The 18647-nt window shown below is 34.1% G+C and overlaps 1 protein-coding gene across 10 annotated transcripts in view; it reads right to left on the reverse strand.

Moving 5' to 3' along the window:
• Nucleotides 1-18647, reverse strand: part of ATRX (ATRX chromatin remodeler) — a 312306-nt gene that overhangs the window by 183117 nt on the left and 110542 nt on the right. For all 10 annotated transcript variants that reach the window (XM_045051014.1, XM_045051016.1, XM_045051015.1 and 7 more), the window contains 3 exons: nucleotides 13631-13703; nucleotides 3165-3298; nucleotides 2295-2471 (listed from right to left, as the gene is read on the reverse strand). In XM_045051014.1, coding sequence (XP_044906949.1) covers nucleotides 2295-2471; nucleotides 3165-3298; nucleotides 13631-13703 — 384 coding nt within the window. The remainder of the gene's footprint in view (nucleotides 1-2294; nucleotides 2472-3164; nucleotides 3299-13630; nucleotides 13704-18647) is intronic.

Genomic DNA, 18647 nt, shown 5'->3' on the forward strand with positions numbered 1-18647 from the left:
TGTTCAGGATTCCAAGATTCTGATATCAACTATTTTGGCAATGTCAACTATTCTGGTAGTATTATACATATACCATGACAACTCCAAAAACCTGGCAGTCATCCCAGACTTTTGTCTTTCATATCAATTAATAAGATCTAACAATTCAGTCTATGACTCCTGTCAATTTTCCTCTTCAAAAATTGTACTTGGTATCAACTATAGCAATATCCTCCAGAGACACAAATCTAAGCTCTGAGTATAACAGAATAATAAGCAATTAATCTGATCATATTATATTCTTGGTTAAAATCTTTCAATGGGAACAATGGGTGGTTGTGCTGAGGCTGTGATTCATGAGTACTAGTAATGAATGTCCTGCGCCATACGTGTTCATCAAGCTGTCTGCTTATACAGCTTGTATGCTATAAACAGGCAAACTGTATGGTTTTGTGAATTATATCTCAAAAGGGCTAAAGTACAAAAATATTACAAATAAAAATATTTTTTAAAATTAAAAAAAAAAAATTCCCAATGACTCTCCAGCCTCTAGAGCCTATTGTCCTTCTCAGATACTTCCAAAACTGCTTTCCTATTCCTAGTGGCAAAGAGTTAATCTGAGTAAAGTTTTTAAAATTTGCCCCTAAGAAACCAAAAGGTTTCTCTGAACTTTCTGCTAATTTTTCAATATACATGTGATTATTTAAAAATGTTCTACCCCAATGCTCAAATAAAATGGACACACCAAAGAGGTATGCAATGTTTACTCTACAGCCTCATGTACCCATGAATCAACTGTCAAGTATTCCAGTTTGAGAAACCAAAGCTTACAAGTGTCTCCAACACCTGGTCTCTGTCTTGGCCCAGCCTCATGTCCTGTTGATCCTTTCCCTATTCCCTCCTATAGTTTAGCTATATACCATATTAACTGCTTCCCCTCAACCATGTGTGAACATTTTGCAGAGGCTTCTGAAGTTTTTTCTCTTCTTATATTATAAATCTTCACAACACATCTACCTGGTCCCCAATTACAACTTGGGTCTGCTGAATGAAACTTTTCATCTTTGTGAAGTCTCCTCTGGGGATAAATACCATACCCTAAGAAGCTAAAGAAATGTTCCCTTGTGCCACACTATACAATACCTCTGTTGTATAAGACACTCGTCATGGTGCTATAATTTCATATAATATTAATGTCAATAACTCTTACTAAACCACTGACAGTCAAACCTGGCTGCATATCAGAATCATATCAGAGATGTTTTATAAAATATATGGATACTTTGGTTTCACTACCTCCAATTATGCTGTAATTGGCTTGAGATGCAGTCCTGTAATATGTATACTTCAAAATCCCCAAAGTAATCCACATGTATAGCCAGGCTGAAAACCACCATACAAGACAATGATTTCCTTACTTATTTTTGTATTCTCAATGTTTATCATGATGTTGGAAACATATAAGCACTCAATGCAGGATTCAGACTTTTAATGTAATGAAAATTTGAGCTGACTATATACAAGCTTTGCATATAATAAATCTACCCAAATTAACTGCATTGTCTATCTTTCCTTAGGAAGCATTATTTCTTCCTGCAGTTACAGACAATCCTGTATTTTTTACATAGCCTTTAAGTATATTTTATTTATTGTCATATGTATCTTTTTAATCTAAGTTGTGTATGACTACTAAAGATTAAAAATAGGGGTGCCTAGGTGGCTCAGTGTGTTAAGCCTCCAACTCTTGAGTTTCAGCTCAGGTCATGATCTCAGTTTGTGGGTTCGAGCCCCACATCAGGCTCTGTGCTGATGCAGGGGTGGTGCGGAGCCTGCTTGGGATTCTCTCTCTCCCTCTCTCTCTCGTGCTCTCTCTCTCTCTCTCAAAATAAATGAATAAACTTTAAAAAAAAAAAGACTAAAAATATATTCTTTGTGTCATCTCACAATTTTCTGGGTTATCTTCCCACTCTAAATTCTTTATTTCACTCTCATTTAAGAGAATAGTTTTTGCCAGTGTGCTGATATTCACTTAATACAGGTGGTCCAGATAATAGTTAAATTTCATTACTGTAGGAGCCCTGGGTGGCTCAGTCGGTTAAGTATCTGACTTCAGCTCAGGTCACGATCTCACGGTTCATGGGCTCAAGCCCCACATCAGGCTCTCTGCTGTCAGCACAGAGCCCATTTTGGATTCTCCCTCTCTCTCCCTCCCTCTCTCTCTCTCTCTCAAAATAAATAAACTTTAAAAAGTTTGATTACTGTAATTAGTTTATAAAATCAGTATATTCCTTACATTCAGAATTAAAATATCTTACCTTTCCTTCTATTTCTGCCTTTGGCTTCTTTGTGCTCTTTAGGCTTCATCTTTTTTTCTTCTCCAGATTCTCCATCACTCACAGTGAGTTTGTGTCTCAAAAGCCTATGTCTGTATCTTGGCTTCTTTGATTCTTCAGATTCTGAATCTGATTCAGAATTGACTTGATGTTTTGCTTCTAAGTGGAGAAAAGAAATCAGCAAAACCTTCAGACATTTTTCCTTTAAAACCTGTTATAAAACTATTTTGATTGTTGAAAATTTTCATGATTTACAAAAAAAATCAGAGCTGTGCACTTACTTACTTTGGTATCACTGGTGATACCAGGCAACCTTATACATTAAACTTGATATATTACTATAATTAAATACTAATTAAATATCACCAATAGACATTCATAGAGTTTTTTAAAGGTAAAAAATATTTTGCTTTAAAAATCATCTGTTTAGGGGCGCCTGGGTGGCTCAGTCGGTTGAGCAACCGACTTTGACTCAGGTCATGATCTCAAGGTTTGTGAGTTCAAGCCCCATGTCGGGTTCTGTGCTGACAGCTCAGAGCCTGGAGCCTGCTTCTGATTCTGTGTCTCCCTCTCTCTCTGTCCCTCCCCCACTCATGTTCTGTCTCTCTCTGTCTCAGAAATAAACATAAAAAAATTTAAAAAAATAATAAAAATCATCTGTTTATTGGCAATAACTGAAAAAACATGCACAACTATTACCAGACACTCAAAAGGAGTAAAGGTAGTAAAGTTTTAAATATTTAATAAACTTCAAATGTATGTATTATGAGATTTCACAGACAGATAGTCTTCAAAGACTGAACTGGTCAAACAATGAAATTATGACATCCTGTACTTCTCTTTGGAACTCACCCTCATCTCCTGGGTTTCCTTCATTGTGTTTTCCAGTTCTTTTTTTTCCTTCTTCTGGTTCATCATCTGAAGATCCATCCTCATCAGAGGAAAGATTGGCTTTAATTTCTTCTAAAAGCATCTTCTTGGCAATTCTTGAGTAAAAAGACAGTAAAAAACTATATATTTGGTGGTGAAGTGTAACAAATTAAAAAATTTTTCACTATCAAAATAGAAATAAATGTGTAAAAAAATTTTATACTGTAAATAAAAGACTACCAAAGCCATGTTTCAACCTAAGCTACCAACCAACCAAAACTTTTGAAAGATGCTCTTAGCACTGATTTTCTTCCAATTCTAAATACTTCTGCAATATATTTAAAAATCTGAGGGACATTTCTACTATTTTGACCAATTGCCATTTCACGATGCATACTTCCAATCCTGTATTTGCTCTGCAGCCATCATCCAACAACTGCAATATCAGGCTCACAATAATAAATCAACTTTTCCAGACAAATGGCATTCCAAGGCAAAACTCCACGAGAGGATCATTCAGCAAAACATATTCTTAGAAAATCAATGTGTAATAAACCACTTTCTAATGAAACAGTGCCTGAAACTGGTGGATAATATTTTTGGCACTTAAATTTCAATTTACTTCATAAACTGTTAATGAAATGCAAGCATATACTATACACTAAGTATTGAAGCAATCAGAAATCCCTAATAATATTCAAACTAGGGCAGATAAGAGAAGGGACAGGAGTGTTATTAATTACATACATGGTAAAAGAACACAAATTACCATAAATGAGTTTTCGCTTTCCACGAAAGTAGATAGTACAGTAGCCTCACTCATATCAAAATTTCTCAAGATGCTCCTCAAAGACCAATTTGTTAATGGAAAAATCAACTGCTAAAAGCATGAGAAGATACTTCTTTAATACCATCTCATGTTAAAATAAAATACATTCCTAATAAATTTCCATGCTTATGCTAAAGGAAAACATCTGAAAATGTAAGATAAAAGCAATCAAGCAGCTTTTGTATAAGATGAGGTATTTTGCACCTGAAGTGTCTTTTTGATATAAATTCAAAAATCACACTAACAAAGGAATACCTTATAGACGGTTCAAAAGGAAAGTAGCATGATTCTCAGTTTTCCATGGCCTTTTTTTTTTAATATACGAAATTTATTGTCAAATTGGTTTCCATACAACACCCAGTGCTCATCCCAAAAGGTGCCCTCCTCAATACCCATCACCCACCCTCCCTTCCCTCCCACCCCCCCATCCCCCCACCCTCTCACCCCCCATCAACCCTCAGTTTGTTCTCAGTTTTTAAGTGTCTCTTATGCATTGGCTCTCTCCCTCTCTAACCTCTTTTTTTTTCTTCCCCACCCCCGTGGACTTCTGTTAAGTTTCTTAGGATCCACATAAGAGCGAACTTTTATGGGAAACATCCACTGTGCAATCAAGATTAACTCTCTAGCTCATCAAAAACTTGCAGCTTGAATCATGGAACTTCTGTTATTTTTGGTTCTGAAACCCTTCTTTATATTTCTTAACATACACTCACATTTCAATCAAGAATTCATTCAATGGTAAGAGATGTTAATGCCTTGGTACTTTTATTTCAAAGGTACACTGTTCATTACTATTTTTATTCAAAGAGGTATAGCAAAGGCACCAAAACAGACTGAAGCAAAATAGGTAATCACTTCATAAACAATTATTATCTACCTTTTGGTGCTTCCTTCCCTAAATATACAGATCAGACATAGACAACACAGAGAGTTACCAAGTGCTAAAGGAAATCACAGATGAGTTTGCTTTTTTGAGGGATTTTGATATGATTTATGTTTCAATAAAGTGAAGATTAGATCACTCCAATTTAAATCCTACTGGAGTTGAGTTATAAAGTGTTGTTCTTACACTTCTAGATAAGTGGTTTGCTGACTTGGATTGTACACAATAAACATTTTAAAATGGGGAATAATCTAGGGTTGCCAACTTTTCATTTTGCCAAGAATAAAAATTTAAAGCCAAGTATCATTTGTTTTCATCATGTTATAAAATAAAGACTCTTTCAACACACCCTCCACAAATTAGGAACAGTTTCAGAATGAAGGGTGGTTCTTTAAATTTAATAAAAGCATCTGTCTAGAAAAACTCTCTAATACAAACTACATTTGTTATTTCCCATGGACAAGGAAGTGCTTTCTTGAACCAATTTCAATAAAACCACTCTTTTGCAATCAGTAAAAGTGTATGTGTGTGTTCATGTGTATATGTATAAAGTGTTGAATAATAGATTACAAATAGAAAAACATAGTTCCACTTGCAGTTACAAGATGTTATATCACCATGTGGGTAGTACAATAATAACCAACAAAAGTACAAGTATTAATTTAGTTACACTAAAGGTTACTTCAATCACTTGATTTCGGTTTATATTACAAGTTCAAAAAAAGTCTATAATTCTATACTATCTGTAAAAACCTGGTTGTTAATTGTAAGGAACCACAAGTTTTTTTTTTTCCTTCAAACTCTAGACTCTTAAGAATACATCTACTAAACAGAAGGTCAAAATATGTAAACCCACCTAATTCATACTTAAGTTCTAGATTGTCATGAAAAAACTGAGAAAAATGATACATATAAGATAATAAAATACAATTCTATATCAACTATGAAATCATATAATAAATCATGGAAAATTAAATGAGATCCATACACTGAAATATTACATGATTTTTAAATGAGCAACCTTCATTAAGAACATAATATATAGAACAATCACTATCACTCTAGAAGCAGAAAAAAATTACAAAATTCAGAGAATGGTGATTTTTCTCCAAACTGAAAGTTACATACAGAATGATGGAGATTCCCTTAGCTTTACCTCCCTGAGATAGTTTAGTTTAGATTTACCCTCTAACACCTTTTGACCAATGAAAAACCTAATGTATAGCCATGCATATTAAAGCCCTAAAAAGAATAAAGTTAAATTATTTGCCTGATGGCTCAAGTCCAATATGTCAAAGACTCACTGCATCATAAACCTTGCCTATCATGTAACCTATACCTCAAAGTTAGAAATTTATTTGAAGGACCTAAGGGTTGAGGCTGACCTTCAACCTGAGTAGTCAGCAAACATGTTGAGATGAAAGGTGTCCCATCTATAAAGCCTGCTGTGAGATGCTTTAAGGGAAACTCCACTACCTTAACTCTTGAGTCACGGGCCACAGAGACTTCAAGGACATCATCACTTGAGAACCAGCTGAGGCTGGCAAAACATCATTTTGGAGGCCTTGGCTGGACCCATGCTGGTATGCATGTGATGGATGTATAATCATGATCCCTAGTTGATTTCTGTTTGCTCTGAAGTTTCCTTTCTTGAGGCTTTCCAGGAGGTTTCTGAGAAAATCATCCAGGCAACAAGGTACTGCCCCCCTGGAATCTCAATGCTCAATATTACATCTTGGGGCAGGTGTAGCATCCAAAGCAGTCACGACTCTATCAGAAGCGTTAGAGGCACAGGCTGTGCCACTCTGTGGCAGAAAACCTGCACAGGGCTGGAAGTAATGGAGCCACTCCTCCATTTTCCTGAAAGGGAGGGAAGGGAGAAGGGGAGAAAGCAAAACAATATGGGAGGAAGGGTAAAAACCCACAAACAATGATCGGAACTGGTGCATGAGAGAATAGAACCCCATAACCCAAACAAGCTAAGTCTTCTAAATCACATAATACCAAGATAATGTCTTCTTACCCCTTACACCTTCATCTACTACAAGAAAGCAAAAATAAAATAAGGAACAAGCCCAACAATGCAAAGACGAACAAACAAGCAAAAAAAAAAGAGAGAGAGAGAGAGAGAGAGCGAGCCAAGAAAAGCCTTTAGTTATTCTGATCTGATCTAGAAAAGAGATGCATAATGTTTCTTGTTTAAGTGCTCAAACAGGGAACAAGTAAACTACCTCTTTCTGTTGGTGAATCACTAATTCAAAACATTAAATTTCTGAAATAGAAGCAATCGAGAGAGTGATCTCTTGTACCATGGAGGTTTTAGGCAAATAGCTATTATAAAAGCAACACAAAATGTGAGAGCTAGAAAAAGGGACCTTAGAGTCCAATTCTGTCACTTAACAAAGGAGGAAACAGGCTTAGAAAGGGAAAAAGATGAAGCCATAGAAACAAAGCTAGTTAGTGGCAAAGCCAGAAGTAGCACCTAAGATCCTGAATCCCAATATTCTCTAATTTTAGTATGCCAGTGCTATCTATATTCTCTACTCATTCACTACTGCTATGTTTATTAGTACTTCATGAATACACTATAGTCGGTCACATTGTTAAAGATATCTGTACTTCACTGATTTCCAAATATGTTTTTTGAAATGAAAGAATTCAAGCTTCGACTTTTAAATATTAAATAAAAAAGATTTCTAAACATCTTTAGTCCAGTATGCTCCATTTCTGAAATGCACTTGACAGGCCATCTCAGACACATCCCTATAATCTATTCTTTTATCTTTTAAGAGGTTCTGAAAACAGGTTTGAAGAAAAGTGCTAAATAAAAAATGCTATTTTAGAAGGCCAAAACAGTATGGTGCATCCATACACAAAGATGACAAAATTAAAAAAAAAAAAAACTGTTTACCTTTGTGCACAATATCACAATAGAATAATTAGTTAAAACAGAATTCTGAGGCAGATTACAGGTTTAAATGTATACTCTTTAGAGATGCAAAACAAGTATCTAAGTATATGTAGTGTTAAAATACCATACCATATTCAAAATGTTGATACATAAAACAATTCAAATGGCTACAGCCAAAAAACATTGAAAACTTTTTGTGACAACAAGGTGGGGAAAACATATTCTTCTAATAAAGTGTGAGGCATTAACAAATGTTATATACTTCAGGGTTAAGAATAAAAACTAGGGGCACCCGGGTGGCTCAGTGAGTTAAGCATCCGACTTCAGCTCAGGTCATGATCTCACAATTTGTGGGTTAGAGCCCCGCATCGGGATCTGTGCTGACAGATCAGAGCCTGGAGCCTGCTTCAGATTCTGTGTCTCCTTCTCTCTCTGCCCCTCCCTCACTCATGCTCTCTCTGTCTGTCAAAACTAAACATTAAAAAATGTAAAAAAAAGGGGCACCTGGGTGGCTCAGTCACTTGAGCGTCTGACTTCAGCTCAAGTCATGATCTCACAGTTGGTCGGTTCGAGACTGCATCAGGCTCTGCGCTGACAGCTCAGAGCCTGGAGTCTGCTTCAGATTCTGTGACTCCCTCTATCTCTGCCCCTCCCCCACTTGCACTCTGTCTCTGTCTCTTGAAAATAGATGTCAAAAAAAAATTTTAATGTAAAAAAAAAAAAGCCAGAATATTTTATAGAATATGGAATTCCTCATTTTCAAAATCTGTATTAGTATTTTTTAAGGGTTTAGTTCAAAATTAGTACCTTGATATGAACCGTTCTATAAAATATGACTAAAGTATAATGATCTGTACCCCAAAATGGTGGAATTTATGAAATAATGATGATGTCACTAAATAATCAAAAAGCTAAACAGTTTGAAACACTTTTTAGTCATATGTTTATGATGTTTGCAGTTAATGAAAAACAGCACTGTTTTCTTTTTAGTGAGAGTACCAGAAAAATTAGTACCAAATAATTTTTTTAAAAACTTACAAACACAAAAAAATAAAAGCTGTATGAAATTAAAAATGCACAGTATATTAACAATTTATGCTATGAAGTTTGCTATACTGTTTGAATAAACTCAAATTACAAAATGTACATTCCCTGATTTTATGTAAAATTTAAGGCAGTTATAGAGGAAATTTTAACAAGAAAAATTTATTAACATAAAAAAATACAGAAAATTTGTTCATATTAAAGAACCAGTTTAATATTTTCTTATACTTGAAAGGCAAAAACAGATCTTATTCATCTCAATTCATCCCAAACTTCAAAGTTAAAGACAAAGGAGACATATATTAAGTCAGAAAAATGGATCATTTTTGCTAACACTAGAAAATACAGACCCTCTTTTTGGGGAGGGTCTATTTTCTATGCTCTAAAAGTCCCAATATCACCAAAGAACAAAGAGCAGGAAAGAAAGGAGGGCTGAATATAATGTTTAAATCTTAAGCAGAGATCACTACTACTGACCATATTTCTTTTCTTGCTGAAAATTCTAGCATTTAAAAAGGAGATCTTATGGCAACTGCAACCAGTTTGGTTAACTACAAATAGATCCTATCTACTGACTAGACACCTATATATACTTAAATGACTTACAATACTTACCTGCACTATAAAATAAAATAAATTTTAAAAGTTACCTTGAAGCTATCAGGCATTTAAAACCCTCACTCAAACATAAAAGTAAGTGAAATGCTTCATTCAAAATGCTACCTTTGTTTTTTAACACAATAAAGGATAACCAAAGCAATTTTGGTAACAGGACCACCATGAAAAAAAAACATTTCACAGAGAAACAATTCTTCCAGATTTAGCAAATTCATATAAAGAATAAAGAGATTCTTCCAGATTTAGCAAATTCGTATAAAGAATAAAGACGTGTAGAAGATAAACATTCTGAAAAGTGTTTAAAATGGAATCCAAATGAAGTCTTTTGTTAAGGAACTTGAGATATACTCAACCTTTTAAACATTGCTGAAATCAGGTAAACAATCATTAAATATCTTCATTAGCATGAACAAACAACATCCAGGAACGATTAATTACTTCTGAAAATATGCTGAATTAATAGTACAGAACCTTCATCAACAGAATATCCACACCAAGCTAGTAGGGAGAAAACAATCATTTGTATATTTTCCAGTTGAAAAGCAAGGTATTACCAAATAACAAAATAATTGGAAAATTTTAAGGCAATAGTGTAGTCCCACTATAATTAAGTAGAACTTCTATTAACAATGGACAATTCCTTTAAGCAATCTCCATGTCAAATTTTGCTTCTATGTAGTAAGTATTTAGCCCCAGTGAGAAAGAAATTATGAGAAAAACTGGAATATTATTAGATCCAATTGGATTAATATTATTAATCCAATTCTTCAATTATAAGGTAAATATTTTTATGTGTGTCCCAGGGAAGGGTATCCACATAAAATCTCAGTTTTTAGTCAAAATTGGAATAAAGAAAGAATGCTTATTTAGAAAACAATCTCCAAATAAAGAATATTCTGAAAATAATTCCTTTTTGGAGAGAATAGAGTCTTCATTGATTGTGTAGTATGCAACCTCTAAAGACAAGCCTAGTTTAATGATCCTCAACACAAACACTGTTAAACTTGAACAAACTACCATCTTGCCTCTTGAGACTAATTCACAGTGCAGGTATACGAATATAGGACACTAGAAAATATTTGGTCAAAATATACCTACTAAGGAATCACAACACATTTTCAATGCCAACTAACTATAGAAATGCAACAGTAATCAAATTACATGAATAAATGTTGTTTAAATGAAAGAACCAATTTAAAACACAACAGGTATTTGAAAGACAACATTAACATAATGGCATATTCAAATAACTGACTTTTAAAATTACATGTATAATTTAAATAACCTAACAAACTGTTTTGTATTCTTCTCCCTTTCAAAAAGTATGTAAAGTCCAAGCTGTAAAATTCTAAGTAAATTATCAATTATACAAAATTCAACATATAAACTTAGTCTATTTATTTTTCTAAAAAGTTCAACCAAAGAAAGTTAAACTGTCAATCAACCTATAATACTTTGTCATTGTTTATTAAATAAATACTATTAAACAGAAATTAATTTACATGTTAGACCACTCTATCTCACAGTAGCATGCATTTACTTTCAAATATGAATGATGCCACATAAGAGTATGCTAAAATAACAAATTTACATATTCATACCTAATAAAATATTCAGTACATGGCTAAGTTTTTTAAATGACCTCAAAAGCTATCATAGCTTTAAAACAGAAAAGACACAGATAAGAGTGAAATCTACTTTCACATAAATATATATAAGTACATATATATATATTCATATGTAAGTATATGTTTAGGGAATTATAAAGTATTTACTTCCTCAATTTCAGAAATATCAGAACTTTGCTGGCTACAAACTACCTTCCATATCTTGATTTTAACAAAATCTTTCAACTTTCATGAAAAGATACATAATTAAAATTAAATGCTTGAACAAGAAAAAGTTTTACAGAAATTTATTGCATCCAAACAGTTAAGCCATGGCATTAATACACTATTTACCTCTCCATAAACGTCAACAATGAAAATGTATTAACATTGCTAAAAAGTCAAAGCATATGAAATGTATACAAAATTTATACACAATTACACAATTGTGTACAAATTTACACAAAATTACAACATGCTGCGTACTAAAATACATCCTACTCAAAAATGTGAAACTGGTAAAAAATAATTCCAAGAATTAATTGTGATCTGCAAACAAATTTTTAAAATTTGCTTAGTGCATATTCAAATATGCTCAAATACATCATCTATGCTAAAATAGTTCCATATGGTATTTGTATCCCCACCATGGGTATTAGATACCTCTTTGGTATGTTCAATATGAAATAAGTTATTAATGGTGTATTTTATAAAGGCACATTAAAGTAAGTATAAAGAAAAACATGTTCAAGATAAAATTCAATTCTTCTCAAAAGTACTCGACAGGGTTGTATTTAATCACAAATACAAGATGGAATTAACTATACCTTCCAATATAATATTTGCCAGATACAGAGATATAATCAAACAACTTAAAAGATGAAAATATTTATATTTTGACAGATTCTAACACAAATATAAAATTATCATACCTTAATGACACTCTCATCTGGTGGCTAAATATGAGATTAAGGTTCATCACTCATAGTTAAATTAGAATATAGCATGTTTTAAATATTATTAGCCTTTCAATAATACTGGAGTCCTTGTGGTTTACAGGAAAACAAATTAGTAGTATAAATAAATAGAGGAACTAAAGCATTTTAAAAGACAAGTTTTTAAATGCTTCCATAATCTATGATCATGTACTATAAAACTTGCTGAGGAATAACATGTAGGCCTTTACCATTCCATTCTCGACCCCACCCCATCTCATAAAATAACTGGGTATGTATATATTTAATTTTTATATACTAGGTAAGCAGCAACTGAGTCATTGTGTCCATGATTAATCTCTCTTTAAAAGTACAAAATAAAATTGTTCATTTCCCATAAGAAAAACATTCTATTGGGAGAATGCTGATCTCGGAAACAGAAAACCCTATCAGCAACAACAAGATACAGAAAACAGAGCTAGAATAACAGCTGGCCCCACAGCATTTACTAACTCAAAGTTAATTTCTTACAAAATTATGACACAAAAATTACATGTATATTTTCAAATTTTCTTAATATCATAACTTACTATTAGGAATAAATGGATGGTTAATATAGTGTTCTTTAGTAAAACCATCAAATCTATCATTGATATTTGGTGCCAGAATTAATCACAGAAAATTTCATCCCATCTTTTCATTTTAGAAATCAGAATATTTTGGCAGAGTAGTTAAGTCACTTGCGCATAATCACACATACAGTTGTTAGAGAAGTTAGAACTAGAAATCAGATATTCTTATCCCCATTATTCCCAAATTCCACCTACTACACCACACTAAGTTGTCGAAGTTTTGCGTAGGATACACTATATTCCAGGAAGGGTTTAAAAGGTAAAAAATTTAGGGTTATATTCTTTGATATATTCATTTTCATTATTCTTCATTGTTAGGATATGGGTATGTCTTTGTATTTTTTTCTACTCCTAACATCCCTTTGATTAAGTGAATATGTACAGGCTACACTGTTTACTTTTAAATCAGCTGTTTAAGTTTTATTAAAGTTAACCATCATACTATCTATTTTATGAGAAAAATAGTTAAAATCCAAATCACTCTGGACACTTTGTATACTGATACTTATTTTGAAAACAATTTCTTAATCTTACATATCTGAGCAATCTCCTTTCACTTTGAATTGGTCTTAATAAATAGGACCACCATATTAGATGGCAACTAAAAACAAAAATCAAATACTGAGGAGATGTCTGTTGTTACCAATTTATTGAAATGATTTACTTTCATCAATAAAATAATTTGCTGAAATTAAAATATTCTCAACGAATTATCACAGTTTACATGGGAACATAAAATTGACAGTGCTGTTTTTATAACACACCCTATGCTAGGTGTGTTAATATTCGTATTTACTTTCTCTTAAGGTTTATGAGTTTTAGCCCATTTTCTGGCCTTTCTTTCAAACTTGCAGGAAGACTGTGAACGAGTCTTTCTAAGGCAGGCACTCCTGGTTTTTACAACCGGCTTGCGGTTCCGTTGCTGCTGTTTGTGCCCACGCCTAGGGTGTGTTATAATCTTTTTTAAGTCCTTACAGATGGAATCATACCTATTCTCAGGATCATTGTCGTCATCATCATCATCCACCGTGACAGGCACTGATTTAGATAAGGCTTCATCTCCTTGAGGGGAAAAAAGTGTACTTAAAATTAGGTTTGAATAATCTATATAAATAAAACCATGTAAAATTAAACTGAAAGCTAAAAAGTTTAAAACAACTAGTGGATTCTAAACTGTACTCTGAATCCAAAACATGAGTAAAAAAAATTTATACAAAAAAAACAATGGGGAATTTATGAAGTGCCAGCAGTAACACAATAGTTGTATCTTATATATTTCAAAGTTCCTTCCCAGAATACAAGTTTTTTTTCAATATATGAAGTTTATTGTCAAATTGGTTTCCATACAACACCCAGTGCTCATCCCAAAAGGTGCCCTCCTCAATACCCATCACCCACCCTCCCCTCCCTCCCACCCCCCATCAACCCTCAGTTTGTTCTCAGTTTTTAAGAGTCTCTTATGCTTTGGCTCCCTTCCACTCTAACCTTTTGTTTTTTTCCTTCCCCACCCCCATGGGTTTCTGTTAAGTTTCTCAGCATCCACATAAGAGTGAAAACATATGGTATCTGTCTTTCTCTGAATGGCTTATTTCACTTAGCATCACACTCTCCAGTTCCATCCATGTTGCTACAAAAGGCCAGATTTCATTTTTTCTCATTGCCACGTAGTACTCCATTGTGTATATAAACCACAATTTCTTTATCCATTCATCAGTTGATGGACATTTAGGCTCTTTCCATAATTTGGCCATTGTTGAGAGTGCTGCTATAAACATTGGGGTACAAGTGCCCCTATGCATCAGTACTCCTGTATCCCTTGGGTAAATTCCTAGCAGTGCTACTGCTGGGTCATAGGGTAGGTCTATCTTCAATTTTTTGAGGAACCTCCACACTGTTTTCCAGAGTGGCTGCACCAATTTGCATTCCCACCAACAGTGCAAAAGGGTTCCCATTTCTCCACATCCTCGCCAGCATCTATAGTCTCCTGATTTGTTCATTTTGGCCACTCTGACTGGCGTGAGGTGATATCTGACTGTGGTTTTGATTTGTATTTCCCTGATGAGGAGCGATGTTGAGCATCTTTTCATGTGCCTGTTGGCCATCTGGATGTCTTCTTTAGAGAAGTGTCTATTCATGTTTTCTGCCCATTTCTTCACTGGATTATTTGGATTTCGGGGTGGAATCTGTATTGTATTCATGAGTAGAATTACCAAGAGATATATTCAAGTACAGTAAAACTGATTCCTTATAAAAAGCTACACTGCTGGGGCACCTGGGTGGCTCAGTCGGTTAAGCGTCCAATTTCAGCTCAGGTCAGTCCATGAGTTCGAGCCCCACGTCGGGCTCTGTGCTGTCAGTTCAGAGCCTGGAGCCTGCTTCAGATTCTGTGTCTCCCTCTCTCTCTGCCCCTCCCCCACTCACGCTCTGTCTCTATCAAAAATGAAAAAACGTTAAAAAAATTTTTTTTAAAAAGTTACACTGCTATCCTTTGACTAAAAATCTAAAGTGGCTGGAGCACCTGAGTGTTTCGGTGAGTTTAGCATTGCACCCCTGATTTTGGCTCAGGTCATGATCTCACAGTTCCTGAGATCAAGCCCTGCATCATGCTCTGTGCTGAACATGGACCCTGCTTAAGATTCTCTCCCTCCCCCTCTCTCTGCCCCTCCCCTGCTTGCGCTGCCTCTGAAAATAAATAAACCTAAAAAAAATTAATCTAAAGAGGATAAGATGAAGGGGTGCCTGGGTGGTTCAGTGGGTTAAGAATCCATCTCTTGATTTCAGTTCAGGTCATGATCTCATGGTTGGGAGATAGAGCCCTGCATTGGGCTCTGCACAGAAGCATGAAACCTGCTTGGAATTCTTTCTCTTTCTCTTTCTCTTTCTCTCTCTCTCTCTCTCTCTCTCTCTCTCTCTCTCTCTCTCTCCTCCCTCCCTCCCTTTCTCCCCCCTCCCTCCCCCTCTTCACTCACTCTCTCTCAATAATATTTTTAAAAAAATACAAATGTAAAAAAAAATGGTTAAGATTTGTGCATTTCACTGTATGTAAATTTCACCTCAAAAACACACTTCTATATTAACCTGTCATTAATACTATTTATGGTGAAGTAATTAGGGAGAAGTATGCTGATGATTACCATTTACTTTGAAATGCATCAAGGATTTCAAGGGCATTCATTACATTCAGTGAAAAAAGTCAATCTCTAAAGGTTTCACACCTCATGATTCTACCTCAAAATGACAAAATTAAAGATGAAAATAGAATTAACAGTTGCCAGGGGTTAAGAATACAGTTAAGCAAGTGGGTGTCTGGGTGGCTTAGTCCGCTGAGCTTCCAACTTCAGCTCAGGACATGCTCTCACAGCTCAGGAGTTTGAGCCCTGCATCCAGCTCTGTGCTGACAGCTCAGAGCCTGGAGCCTGCTTCAGATTCTGTGTCTCCCTCTCTCTCTGCCCCTCCCCCTCTCATGCTCTGCCTCTCTCTGTCTCAGAAATAAACAAACATTAAAAAATTTTTTTTTAATTTTTAAAAAAAGAATATGGTTAAGCAAGGTGATGTGCATAAGGGGTAGCAAAAGGGAACCTTGTAGCAATGAACAGTTCAGTATCTTGACTATGGTAATGGTTATACAAAACTACACAAGTGATAACAATTGCAGAGAACTGTACTTACATATACATAAACACACAAACAAATCAGTGCATGAAAAACTGGTTAAACCGCAATAAATCTTCAGTTTTCTGATTTTGACATTGTACTACAGTTAAATAAGATGTCACCGCTGGGGAAAACTGAATGGAGGGTATCATTCAAGACCTCCGTGTCCATTTTTTTTTTTTTTGCAATTTCCTGTGAATTTATCATTCGTTCAAAATGAACAGTTAAAAAGACGAAAAATTAGGTATATTGATGGATAAATATAAGGATATATAAATAAATATGTGATAATATGAACATAGTACAATGTTAATGACAGAAGCTTTTCTGTATATTTAAATTTGCTTCATAATAAAAGATAGGGACAGAATGTTACAGAAAAAAATCCATAAAGAACACAGACAACTATAGGTTCAGGATAGAAATATGCTAAACATAGAAAGGCAAAAATAAATCTTAGAATACCCTAGCAAACTCATAATCAATACCTCAAACAGACCACTCTTCAAATGAAATATTACTAGTAATATTACTGTTGTTCCTCTACTACACCTTTCAAAATTTGAAATATCCTTCAAAGTTGAGTTCAAATTTTACCTGTTCAAAGTCTTTCTCTAATATTTAGATTAAATGGCCCAACTGCTATTTATCACACCGCCCCATTTTAGTTTTATATGTTTCTTGTGGTATTTTTTAAAATAATGATTTATCTATGTCTATCTAATTCATTGGACTGCAATCTCCTAGGACCATGTTCTTCATTTTGGTTGCTCATGCCCCTGCCATTCTCAAGCCCCAATTTTTCTAGTAAACTATTACACCTCATTATAGGATACCCACATATGGCTGAATAAACTGGAATCATGTAAATATACAGGAGCAGGAGAGGCATTTTAAGAGTTCAAAAATATTGTTCCCTTAATTAAGTTGGACATATTAGGAAACTACGCCATGTTTATATACGCATAAACAAATTATAAAGGAATGTCACTTATCATTGGCTCACAACCAAACTTATCTTGAAAAACAGTACTTTTTATAGTGCTTATTTTCAATGCCCTTCATAATATTTTCTGCTTAAGATTTTTACAAAGTCCAATTTCTAGATGTATTAATTTCCAAGCAAAATTATCTTCTTCATGTAAAGTAATCAGTTCCAAGAAATATCCAGGGTAAAGAAAATCCAAACAAGGCTTATTCCACCAAATAGCTGAGAGAGACTGGCATCTCCTGAAGAGCTCAATTCTCAAGGCTTCTATGGATATGTACTAGCACACTAGTACTTGAAAACAAAGTTACACGGAACACAATGATCACAATGGAACAAAATGATCTATACAAGTGCTCAGGTAAGGAATTATGGGGGTATGCACCCTATGAATATTTGCCATACATTGCCATCTCTTCTTAAGATCAAATGAATACATATTACTTATATATGTATTAGTTTTAAACATGAGAGGTATATCATAAAACTCTCTTATAAGTGTCAGATCAAGTTAGATTTGGGGAGATGAAAATTAGCAATTGAAATTAAACATGCTGATTTCACTGGGAAGCTGATTAATCATGGAAACCAATTTTCCAAATTTTAAGATTAACTCAATTAGTCTACAATTAGCCAATGAGAATATCCCATGTAACTACTCACAATTTATTATTCTTATACTCTAATCCTTAATAAGAGTTTTCCCAATTAACCTGATAAAACATTGATATGACATCAAAGTAACTATTAGATTGTAATATGAATATAAACAATATCTTAAACTACCATATAGTTGACCCTTGAACAACACAGGTTTAAACTGCACAGGTCCACTTATAACTGCATTTTTTACACGATAGTACTATAATTGTATCTTCGATTAACATTTCCTTTTATCTAGTTTACTGTAAGAATATAGTATATACAACATAGAAAATATGTGTTAATCAACTATTGGTGTTTTTGGTAAGGCTTCCAGTCAACATTAGGCTATTAGAGGAATTAGTTTTTAAGGAAATTATTTTTTCCTAAACTAAAAAATTAGTTTTTGAGAAATCAAAAGTTACACATGGATTTCTGACTGAAAAGGGGGTCAAGGGGGTCAGCATCGCTAACCCTTACATTTTTCATTTTTTAAACCATAATTTTAAAATCAAAAAGCTCTCAATGTAAGTTTTGAAAATTGTTGCCTAAGTTCGTCTGACAGCAAAACATGATCTAAACTGTTCAGTCCTTTAACTATGAATGTTCAGATGTTCTGCAGCAGAAATACTAATTTGCTCATGGGAGTGTTGCCTCACATGCACCTAGGGCTATAACATAATATATGCTAACTAATCTACATAATCTTTCTAAAAATCAAA

Source organism: Felis catus, chromosome X (assembly GCF_018350175.1).
Source record: "Felis catus isolate Fca126 chromosome X, F.catus_Fca126_mat1.0, whole genome shotgun sequence".
NCBI lineage: Eukaryota > Metazoa > Chordata > Mammalia > Carnivora > Felidae > Felis > Felis catus.